Source organism: Phoca vitulina, unplaced genomic scaffold (genome assembly GCF_004348235.1).
Source record: "Phoca vitulina isolate PV1807 unplaced genomic scaffold, GSC_HSeal_1.0 scaffold15, whole genome shotgun sequence".
Lineage (NCBI taxonomy): Eukaryota > Metazoa > Chordata > Mammalia > Carnivora > Phocidae > Phoca > Phoca vitulina.
The window spans coordinates 27,004,235-27,016,517 of NW_022589718.1; the positions used below are offsets into that span (position 1 = coordinate 27,004,235).

The 12,283-nt window shown below is 38.8% G+C and overlaps 1 protein-coding gene across 3 annotated transcripts in view; it reads right to left on the reverse strand.

Annotated features, from left to right (window-relative positions):
- TENM3 (teneurin transmembrane protein 3) overlaps window positions 1-12,283 on the reverse strand; it is a 2,501,300-nt gene that overhangs the window by 56,416 nt on the left and 2,432,601 nt on the right. For all 3 annotated transcript variants that reach the window (XM_032413691.1, XM_032413693.1, XM_032413692.1), the window contains 5 exons: window positions 10,586-10,802; window positions 9,448-9,567; window positions 8,617-8,878; window positions 3,197-3,464; window positions 1,749-1,892 (listed from right to left, as the gene is read on the reverse strand). In XM_032413691.1, the coding sequence (XP_032269582.1) occupies window positions 1,749-1,892; window positions 3,197-3,464; window positions 8,617-8,878; window positions 9,448-9,567; window positions 10,586-10,802 (1,011 nt within the window). The remainder of the gene's footprint in view (window positions 1-1,748; window positions 1,893-3,196; window positions 3,465-8,616; window positions 8,879-9,447; window positions 9,568-10,585; window positions 10,803-12,283) is intronic.

Below are 12,283 nucleotides of genomic sequence, written 5' to 3' on the forward strand. Positions count from 1 at the left end.
TGATGTGGGTTTATGGCATGGGCCTTCCTGGAGCTCTCTGCTTGTCGAACCCCTACCAGTTCATAATCTCCTGGTGAAATCCTGGGGCTACGAACTTGACCCTATATGCCCACGATAACTAAAATGCTTCTAGAGAGGTTCCCCTGGTTTTGTTTATCAAGAGCTTCCGAAGGAATCCAGCAATATGTCAAACTGTGTGAAATATAATTTCACATCATTTAATCAAGAGCAGCCAGGGAGGGGCACATTTGGCACATGGCTTTGCATTTTGAAAGCCCACGACTATGCCTGGTGTTGCTGACATGACAGACTGAAATACCACGGCTTCAGGCACTGCTGATGATTAGGGATAACATACGGAGCATCCTTCTTGGTTGGGAGTCTCACTTTTCCAAAGCATGAGCTGCACGTGGCACTAGCTACGGGCTCTGCTCCCAACCTTCTGGCATGCTCACTGAATGGCAACCTGATGTCCAGGACACAGCTGGACCAGGGGTAGAGCTCAGCACTGCTGTAAGGCAGGAAAGGGGTGGAGGGTTTTTCCATTTTGTTTTTCCTCTATTGATTTGCTGAGTACTATTTTCTTCTAGAGGTAAGACACCAGCATTCTCGAGCACTGGCTTGGACACTACTGTAGATTTATTATATTTGTAAGTTGAAAATGCACCTTTTCCAGCTTCCACAATAAATTTTTTTAAATAAAAATAACAAATATCAAAGTAACATTAATCTGAAAAAGTGACCATTACTCATAAACATTTAGTTGTATTACATGCTCAGTTCAAAATTCTGAACCTTCCAAAAACCTTTGCGAAGTCAAAGCTAGATGATTTGCCACGACTGTGAAATCTCCTTTGGCTATTTGGAAAGGGAGAGTAGAGAGTTACCAGCATGATATGGTTTAGGATAGGGGGTTAGAGGAAGTCACCTTAAGGTTCCGCTTTTCTAGAAAAGTACCGGTAAATTATCTGAGGTGTAGCCAGCATGTGGGCAAAAATGTCAAACACAGTAAGGACAACAGAGTTTGTTTAATATAAATAATATCCTTTATGAGATTAAGCTGGTCAAGTTTTGTAAAATAATTTATGTCTTTTGTGATACCTGAAATATGTGTTTTCAGAGCATATTCCTTTATAGTATAAGGTTTATCATAAGTAATAACTCTCAATCCTCGCTTTCTTCTCAGATTATTCCTTTATTTTTTCCCAAGAATTACGAAGTTAAATAAGAGTATATGGAACCCAATTTCAGCGGGAGAACTATTTTTTTCTCACATACAATCTAAGAACTGAAAAAAAACTACATGCTCAGAATAGGCTAATTGCTTAAGAATTAAGATCTATCAGAAATATTTTGGTAAAGTCACACGGATTTTTTTTCTTTACTTAAAAAAGTCCCCCTCCCTCCATTTTTGGTAAACCTTCCTAAAGCACTCTGGATCGACTCATGGGCTTACTATAGAACTAGATGCTTCTAGATGAATCTGTCGTGAAGACCAGCACACAGAGTACCTTCAGTGCAGCACCAAGGTCACTTACATTCAAGTGGGAGAACTATTTTGGTGATGAATTTATGAATGATTCAAAGTCCATAAGAAGAATATCAGGTAGTTCCCACTTCAGACATGTACAGTCTTTAAAAATCTCTCTTTATTTTTTCTACTAATTTTAATCCTATAGCATGCATAGGATAAAATGTTGCCATAATCTAATCAAGGTAAGTGATATTAACTATGAACAAGATCTTACCGTTCTGAACATCCAACACATGATGTTTATCCAATGTCCAACCACCCATGTTGGAAGCGTCTAATTCATAACCTTGCAAAATGGCGGTCCTCTTTTCCCACAGAGTCAGGTCCAGACATGACTCGTATTCGTATCCAACCGACACTGGAATCAAGAGAAATCACAGTACATCTTCTCAATTACAGGCAGAAATGCAATTTATTATTTTGATAAAACTGCTTTTTTCCACAATTGTGTTCTAAGACTCTATTTCCACTCATTTATGTGTAGAAATTATTTTTATATGAGAAGATCTGACCACATAAAAGGTGTTTTTCTAAGAAATGATCTTCAAATATTATTTTTCTATTGATTTGATAGGAAACTAGTATTTTTCTCCCCCCACATCACTTTTTCACAAGGGGTTCACAGCACAAAATGAAGACCAGATTGGGCACCTGGTTAAGTAATTAGATCAGATAAATCAGCCCCAGGTGGTGATCAGATGGTAACAACTAAAAATAGTATTTGCTGAGTAATTAGAGCTGTCTAGTTTCCACGAGTATTAAAAGTTGTGCAAAATGTTTATGATAAGTAAGGTTCAATACAGCAGAGAAGATAGCCTGATTATAACATTATATTCACATGTTACTATCAGGACTGAACGATAACACTAGCAGTAAATTACTGTGAACAAATCACCAATAAAAAGCTTCAGAGTTATAATGAAGCATGGGTTTTAAAATTTAGAACAAAGTGAAGGGAGAAGTGGCAATTATCTGATTGATGTGAACTAATTCAAGACCAAGTTATATATTAATTTCAGAATGAAATATCTATGATATTCTCGGGTAAAAACTAATAGAACAAAAAGCATCCATTAGTTTTGGCTGTCCTCAGCCTGAGCATGAAACTATACCATATATCTCAACATGCCAATCTTTGATCACATTGTCCCATCATTCAGTGAAACAATGGGCTTAACTGATGTTTTAAGAATGTCATTCCACCGAACTGACTCCTAGTCAAAAGAGCTGAAATAATTTTGGGGCACAAATATTGTCTACATCCTTTTAAATATCATTATGAGTTGAAACTACCCTAATAGTTAGATACAGAAAACATAAAAAAAGGATAAGGAAAGCTAAGGAGATAAAGTTAGAAAGAAACAAAAAGTGAAAAAGGGAAGGAGAACAGTAAGGAAAAAGAACATGAAGGAAAGGATAGGACAGCTTGGAATCTCATTCAGAACATTTTTGAAGATAGAATTTCAGCCAGAAAAGAAGGGATACTTTCTCCTCATCATACGGAATACATTCCATTTTCCCATGGTAGGTCTCAGTCAACCAGCTCATAACTCCCCAAGGATAATCTTAATTGTCTTCCAATTTGTTTATCCATTGATGTCCATGGGTGACAATCAACTTCGTGATAGTTTTTGACACAGAATATATCGATATGGAACTTACCAACAGCTTCCGATAGACCATAGACCTTTTGATTATAGGCATCTGTTTTATCCCATATAAAAGTATAGGCCAGGTTTGGCGAGGCGGGAAACCACTTCTGAAAGAGTCTTCCTACCACAGCCACCATAAGGTGAACCTTCATTAAATTAAATGGTATAACGGACTGCGTCATGGTGATCTTGAGAACTGACTTATATCCTGCCGCTCTGGAGCTCAAGTAGGAAAGTTTCAAATCTGTTCCTGGAATTGTCGTTTCTTCATGGAGTACCTAGGTTTGCACAAAGCAGAAGCTTCAAACTGGGATCACAGGTAACTATTAGGTAAAGCCGATTTAAAAGAAGCGAGGAGAGCAACTAAAATAAGACACCAAAGAGCCACTATTCACAAATACACATCTGAGCTGTTACTTTATTCGATAATTAAAAGTAACTCTGCCGCCAGCCCAATTTTTCTCCTGCTGAAAGCTTCCTGTCATTCATTCGGAGTAGGTGCTACTCCTCATACAGGACACAGCACTGACACGCACTGACTTGTTAGCTCATGGTCACAGCGGATTCTCACTAACCCATCCTTCACCCCCGTCACCCTGGAGAATCAGGGCCGACATCTGTAAGATGGTTAGCTCAGAGCAGGGATGTGGTCTGGGCCAAAGATCTGGCCTACGCCAGCTGGCTCATTTAGGGATTAATCCTGCGTCTATGGCCTCGGCAGCTGACTGGTCACAGTGTAGAAAGACAGGAGCGGTAAGAGAAAAGACCAATTCGTTTGAGTTAAATTGTACTGAATTCTATATCCATGTGGAAAGGTAATAGAACAACAGCATATTCTCATAATTAGTTAAATGTTGAGCGAGGACTCACCACTGATTTTTGATATGATGGTAGATGGACTAATATTTGAGAGCTGCATAAACTCTCCCTGAGAGAGCAACTAATGTGTTATTGAATGCACACACAAGACCCTCAATGTACACTTTTTGAGTTGAAACTGGACTGTGAAAAGTTAATATAATTCCCTGCCTAAGAACGATCTCCTTTATAGATTTTAAAAAATCATATTCTTAACCCCACAATTTATCTATCAATGTGGCTGGCTCAGTGAACATCAACAAATTTATGCTGACATATACCAAAGTATATTACACCAAAACATTATTTAATTATTTTGAAAACTAGATTTTATGTAGCGTATAACATCTTTCTAGACAGCGCAGATGCTAAGAACTACTGCTAAGCTCCTATTAGTTTGGTCAACAATGGTAGCTCTCCAGAGGCTTACTACAATACATATATCGTGAAGTGCAAGGTCATCTAGGCTCAAGAATCTGCACCAGGAAGTCACCATTTTGTCCACTAAGAATTAAATAACATTCTCCAAGATTTCCTCATATTGGCTTATCGAGATTCATTATTCAGACTGTGTTAGGAAAATCTTAACATAGCAACCCAGTGGTCAGTAGGATCCAGCTCCTCTTGCACAGAACAGTTGGGATTGATGCATATTTGTAGTGGTCAGTGTGAGTATAAGTGAGCAGCACCAAAGGATGGGCTGAGTAAACCTCCATGGTGATCGGGGACCAGAGCTGGCATCAAGAGCAATGGGATGCGGTACCGTGGACCAAGGCGGCACTGCTCTGCTCTCATAGCTCCTATTCAGCACAGTGGGGGTTTCCTTACCGAACATGCGCACTGACTTCAGCTGCAGACTATCTGAAGCAAAATAGTTTATGGCTATACAGAAACTTTCCAGAGCTCTGTTCGACTCACGGAGAACATTACATTTAAGATTGACAGCACTTTTGTGTGGCTGTAGGCTACAGGGTGAATAATCTAAATAGGACTCTTTGTTCTGCCATCACTGGGGTGAAGTATCAGTGGGTTGGCTTGAAAAATGGATTCTGTGACTCTTGAATGGCTCTCTGAAAATGTAAGTGATTGAACCCTAAGGCATATAATTTGTTTCCTCATAATTTATTTTCAAAATAATTTCTCATAAATCTGATAGGTTTTCTATATGTAAGGCAGTCTTTCATTAATTAAATATATATTTCCTGTGATCTGGTAAGAACTGCTTCTCTAATTCAAAATATCATATGTTATTCCCAATTTTAATAACGGATTATTGTCTTTGTCATCATTAACCTACTTCCATGGAACAAATATCTGAGTTTAGTTCATTAAAACGTGTGTTTCTCCTATGTAATTTGACGTGACCATGTTATTTTTGCATTAGTGGGAAAAGGACATCCAGCCAGAGTGGAAAAATAAACCATCAAGTCTATTTTTTGCCAGCTATGTGATCTGTAAGCCCCATTCTTCACCCCATTAAACATTCAGTTAGAAACTACAATTAAAATAAAAATATGTAATAAAAGACTTACTTTAATTTTGTTATTGTTTTGTTTAATAATAAATTAATAAATATTTTATTTTATAATAAATAAAATCACATATCATCATTAAAAAAAAACAGAAACTATATCCTGTCAATTCTACCTTCCAAATCTAGGTCTAATCTGTTCTCTCTTCTCCACCTCCATCACCATTGTGAGTGTTGGGCCCTCCCCATCTCAGTGCTGGATATGTATAGAAATATAGTGAACACTGGTCAGTTCACTGATTTACCTGTCTTCTTCTATCAATTACACATTTTGCCTCGAGTTAGCTTTACAGAAATCTGAAAAGACGCCATTGGCCCCCTGGTTCCATATTGCCTAAAGAATTCAAGGTCTCCATTGTATGGTATTTTGGGGCCACTCATAATCTAGCCCCAACATTTCCTCTTACATGCCCTACATTTACGTACTTCACCAGTTTTAATATGACATCATTTGTTTTTACCACCCTGTGGTTGCTCACACATTTTCTTCAATCTGGAATATCCTTTCCCCACTTCGAAGGCCAACCTCCTCAGTGATGCTTTTTTTGGCTTCCTTAGGAATAGACCACTCTTTTGAACTTTCAGAGTTCTTCCTTCAAATCTTGATCACATTTAGAATGGTGGGAATCCATGTCTTATTATTCTTTTTATCCTAGTAGAGTACCTCATACATAATCGGTTCTCAGTAAATTTCTACTAAATGTTTGCAGACTGTTTGATGGAATGGAAAAGAAAGAAAACAAACCCTTCATGTATTCCTGCAACTGTTGACTACAATGACTCAGTTTGCTAACAATTTGCCACCTACACACACACAGACACAGCCTCAAGATTAAATCTATTTAAGGAGTGGCTAAGAAGCTCAGAGTTACTGCAAGATGGCCCCTGGGGAGGAAGTACTACATTGCATAAGGCTACAATGACTTTCCAAAAGCTTCAGCTCAAAGCTGGCTTGACTGTTATGCAGTAAATCATTGAGGTGTCTCTTGTGCATTGTATTTGCCTGTGACAGTTCTTACCTGTTATCCTAGGCCTTGCACTCCATCTGCACTCCCTCCCTAGGGGATCTCATCCTACGCTTTATATTTATCTGTATCACTGATGACTCTCAAGTTTCCGTTTTACTTCCAACCTCTGCCCTGGACTCCACTCTTACACATCCACTTCTTACCCCTTCCTCCCCAACTCCCTTTGTCCAAGCCACCACTATTTCTCCTATTACTGAGATTGTCTCCTACCTGGTCTCCTTGTTTCAACCTTTGCCCAATATGGAAATATTCTTAGTGTGGCAACTACAGTGATCCTTTTAAGAAGGAAACCAGTAGGGGCGCCTGGGTGGCTCAGTCAGTTAAGCGTCCAACTCTTGGTTTCGGCTCAGGTCATGATCTCGGGGTTGTGGGATCGAGCCCTGCATCGGGCTCCACACTCAGCTTGGAGTGAGAATCTCTGCCTGAGATTCTCTCCCACTCCTTTGCCCCCTCCACCCCATTCTCTTTCTCTCAAATAAATGAATAAAATCTTAAAGAAAAGAAGAAGGCCACGGTCTTCAATGATTTGTGGTTTATCACCCCTTCACTCAAGCCACACCTGCTGGCCTCTGTGCCATTCTGTGAACAGCCAAGCATGCTCTTCCCTTGGAGCTTCTGAACTTGCTCCTAGTGCTTACTGGAATACCCTTCTATTTTTGGATTTATTCTTTCACTTTCTTAAAATTTCTGCTGAAACATCAACCTATCAAAGAGATCTTCCTGGACCACACTTTACAAAATTGTACCTCCGTCAACTGACCCTGTTTTATCTTTGAAAAATAAGTCGTATTCACAAGCTGACATATATTTACACATTTGTTGTCTCTCTCCCCATTAGCTGGGAAGCGCCTTGAGAGCAGGTACTTCATCTGATTGGCTTACTGCTTCGCTCAATTCTAACAGTGCCTGATATCAAATAAATATTTGAAGAGTGAATGGGACAAAGCTGCTATGTGCTGCTGTATTTTATTAAAGACTGCATATTTTTGGGGTGCCTGGGTGGCTCAGTTGGTGAAGCGACCTACTCTTGATTTCAGCTCACATCATGATCTCGGGGTCGTGGGATGGAGCCCTGCGTCCAGCTCTGTGCTCAGCAGGGAGTCTGCTTATGATTCTCGCTCTCCTTCTGCCTCTCCCCCCCCCGCTCTCTCTCTCTCTCTCTCATAAATACATAAAAAAATCTTTAAAAAAAAAAGAGCACATAGTTTTACTTAGCTATTTATGTATAAAGCCTATTATTATTGTACCTAATGTCCTATCTTTAAGACCTCAAAGTTCTTTCTTTCTTTTTTTTCCTCAAAGTTATTTCTAATTGGAAATAAAGAGGAAGGAAAACAATCTCCAGATATTTCTCCAGATATTTCAGTAGATAAAAGGAATAGTGAAAGTATGGCTATTTTTAGAAAAATTATATAGTTTTTTCCCCCCTGAGGAGAATAGGATTTATCATAAATTATTAGAACTTAAGACATAATACCAAGTTTTTTAGATAAAAATATCTTGAGAAAATTAATGAACATTTGCTGCTAAAAATCATCTTTTCTGAAACACTTTTTACTTATAAGTATAACTAAACAGTAAGTCATTGAGAGTAATGACCACATACAATAGCACTTGTTACCACATCAGTCAGGAGGTCAGGAGCATATAGGTATCAAAACCTTTTTCTGGTGAATGACTACATGAACAAAGACATTATTAGCTGTTGAGTTTAAGCTGTTTTTCCATTTGGCTACAACTAATAAATATATACAGATATAGTATAGCCTGAACAAAAAAGTATTTTGAATAGATCTTTAAGAAATAACTAGATTATTTCTTAAATAATCCTACCACAGTATTACCTATTCTTGCGCACGTGTGCGCACACATACACACCCCACATTCTGTATTTCCATCTATAGAATTATTTGGGATAGCACTGGAATTCTGCAATCCTTTTTAAAGATTCTTTGGAAACCACATGATCTGAAAACAGGTCCCTTAAAAGTACTGCCTGCCAGAACATTCTACCTGTGTTTCGGGAATAATGGGGCTGTCTTCAGGAGAAGATCTGAAAAAGGTAGATAAAGGAGAAGACACGATGATGGGATTTGGCCTCACAAATCCACTCAGATCACAGCTGGGAATGTCATTCTCTTCCTTCTTCATGACGAGGGTATCCATCACATAAAAGACATTCCACGGAATCCACACGGTATGATACTGAGTGAGGAATGGGGAGCGTTCAAATACCAAAGTAAGAGACGCCCCGCCATTTGCCACCAAATCAAACCTAAGAAAAACAAGATTACTTAGTGAATTATCTGGATCCCATACAGCTTCCAACAACACTCAGCTCCTTAAATAAATATGCTTTACAAAGAAAACCAACTTTTCTCCCAACTTGTATATGACAGAGTTTCTAATCTATAGGAATATTAAAATAACCATTCAATGAACACCCAGATACCTTTTACTTAGATTCACCAACTTATTAACATCTTCCCAAATTTGCTTTATCTATCTACCCATCTACTTATTTTTTTCAGAACCATCTAAGCTTAAGTTGTAGGTATTACGAATGTCACTCCTGAATATTTCAACACGAATCTTCTAAAACAAAGAAAATTCTCCTATGAAACCACAACACTCTTATCATGTCTTGGCAAATGAAATCAACTTTTAAGGAACCACATGAGCACGTGACTTTAAGTCTCTGCCACATGCACAGATTTCTGGAGCCTAAAAGTTGTTGCAGTTCTATATTAAAAGGGACAATAAAACATATTGGGAGATATAAGAATGCCTAGCTTTTATACTGAAAATATTTCACACAGAAAGAGTGCGGTGGGACTAACTCACATTCCATCCTGGCGGGTAATAGTATATCCATATTCTGGGTAATGGAAAAACGAGACATTTACTCCAATAAGTGGAGTTCCGTCAGCAGTTAGTACTTGGCCTCTGATGACGGATGCAAGGCTGTGGGAAAAGTAGAAGAATTAAAATGAACATCTGTCTTCTCAGGCCAACATTATCATGATTTAGAGATAATTCAACCTAAGGATAAAATAACACTGTCACACATACTTGTTCTTCACAAAAACCAGACCTGAAAGAGTCCCAAGACAATGCCCCTTTTAATTCAGGGCAATTCACGTTCTCTAAATGCCTGGTGTTTATCCTGGGTTTTAATTTGTTGCAATCTGGGTTTTGGAGAGTTATCAAGACCCATAATTTAGAGATGGGTTTTTTAAAATTATAAACTGCGCTTTTTCGTAAGTCGTATATCTGGTGCTTACATGAAGGAAAGTGTACCTTCCAATTAATTCCGAGGCAATCTGTAAATCTGCAGGGACCAAGAAGTACAAGATTTAAAGGGGCAATAAGGCACATTTGTGCAACAACTTTTAATCAACTGCTGGGTCTAACTGCATTAATGCTGTTAAATTACTGCAGATCCAGGAGTTCTAGTGTAAATCATCTTCTTTTACTCAGTGAGACACAAGACACCTGCTTTCACTTACTGGTTTATTTTCGGGTCCTTACTGCTCTGTAAAGCACCAGTCAAACAGCTTATGCAATCTTACTGCCATGCCATTAGCAGTTCTATTACATTAATTCATAATTTATATTATTTAGCGAGCTCAGCTGAAAAAAAAAAAGCTCACTTCTGTTTTGCCTTTTGGGGGTCTTTCCACTGCTTCTTTTGAAACATTTCCAACTGCGCTAACAAAATCAACGAGTTAAATGAAGATTTATTGACTCCTTAAGGGGATGTCCTGTTCTGGCTCAGGTACTGAAATTGACAAAGCATGTGAACTGTGTCAAAAATGCTTGAAATGCGAAGTTTGGTGAGGAATTTGCCGAAAGAGGAACAACTGCATTAAAAGAAAAAGCTCTTTCCTCAAATTCACAGTCATCAGCATTTCATCGAAAGTGCACGGAACTATTGATAATAACATCACTACAAATCTATGTAAGCAGAAAATGCATTAACCTCTTGTTGAAAGGACTTTCTCCAGGTATGACATGGGTGCTCTCAGACCCTATAAGAAAACTGATTCGATCATAGAAGGATTTGGCAGCTTGCTGCGAGGGGGACTGTAAGCTTTGGCTGATGACGTCCTGAGGGTCAGGTAGGCCGCGGCAGTAAGCCTGGCTTTGGCAGGAGCTCTGTAAACAGCAATCAGGATCCATACAGTCAACGAGCCCATCTGCAGAGAGAAGTGCAAGCCAGTAAGAGAATCCCTCTTGTTACGCGGTGACGTGCGACGCGTTTTGTTTGTTGGTTCGTTTTCTTTCAGATCCAGTGAATCTTCCCCCCATCTGAGAGTAATTTCTACGAGGCACACTTTTTGGAAACAGATAAAATATTAATACAAGACTTGCAGCCTCTTTCACATAGAGTAAATGTTTGGATTGGAGATGGCTGATTCTGAGTACGAGTAAAACACTGCTGATAAGAATAATCTATTAGGACTAGGAAGGACTACAGATTCATTTTAAGTATAATTGCTGAAGCCTTCTCTATTTTATAGAAAATGCACTAGGAGTTAACATAGTGAGCGCGATGGGTCAGTGGTTTGGGACCTACATAGGGTGAAGTTCTAAAATAACTTCACCCTATTGAGATAAGCCAACCACTTTTCAAAGAAATAGCTTTCTCAAGGAAGGTAAGGTGTGTTCCAAATAAAATTAAGGCATCTCTCAAGTGTTAAGCAGGATCCTGAGCCCCTCGTATGCCTCTGCTAAAATGGAGGTGTTACATTAAAATGTGGCAAATGTAAGTGAGTCGTTAATATTGGAAAATTAGAAGCCTACCACAAAAAAAACCGACCTATAGTGCTGGTGACGTGAAGAGTGTAACGGATAGAAAGAATGTGCTAGTGCCTTCTCCAGGAACATCAAAAGGAAACCACATTCCATGGTCCACATAAGTATTTTGTTCGAAACATATAAACCAACTCATTAGTGGACAAGAGTGTCAGGTTATGATGATTTAGTGACGTTACCCCTTAAGATCTTTCTTTCACTGACCAGCTGATACATGAATTTTGATCTGCTTGGCAATGACATTTCTCAGTACAGATTAACAAAAACATTAGTTTCTGAAGACTTTAAATCATTCTTGAGAGATCAGACAAATGGTTATCTTCACACCTAAGTCTCAAGTCTTAGTGTGACCCTATTATGGCAAACTCAGTTGAAAATATCTAGTTGACCTACATTTTTTATTTACACAAGGGCTTTTTAAAATAACTTTTATTTGGAAAAAAACAAAAACAAACCACACTAGCCATTTGTTTTGGCTTTAGGCCACTCTTATTAATAGAATACAAGTTTGCCCCTTCATTATCTGACAGCAAACCGAGATGCAAGAAAATAGACTAAATTGAGTTATGTTGTCCAGTCTAAAAGTAGGTCAACGAAACAAGAGATGAGGGGTCCTGGATCAATGTCCTTAAGTCATTTTGCCCACCTGAAGCAGAATGTAGTGAACACTTGTGAGTTCTCCCAACGCTCATTTCCTCTTCTTTGGGCAACAGCTCCACACTTTCATTTACATACCCATCCGTCCCCCTGTCTCAGTCTGTGTGCATTTCCCCCTTCATGTTTGGTTCAGATGTGTCCATTTGACCTAACTGGTCTATCTGGAGTGAATTTCAGGAACTGTCTGCAGAGACTCCCCCTCCCC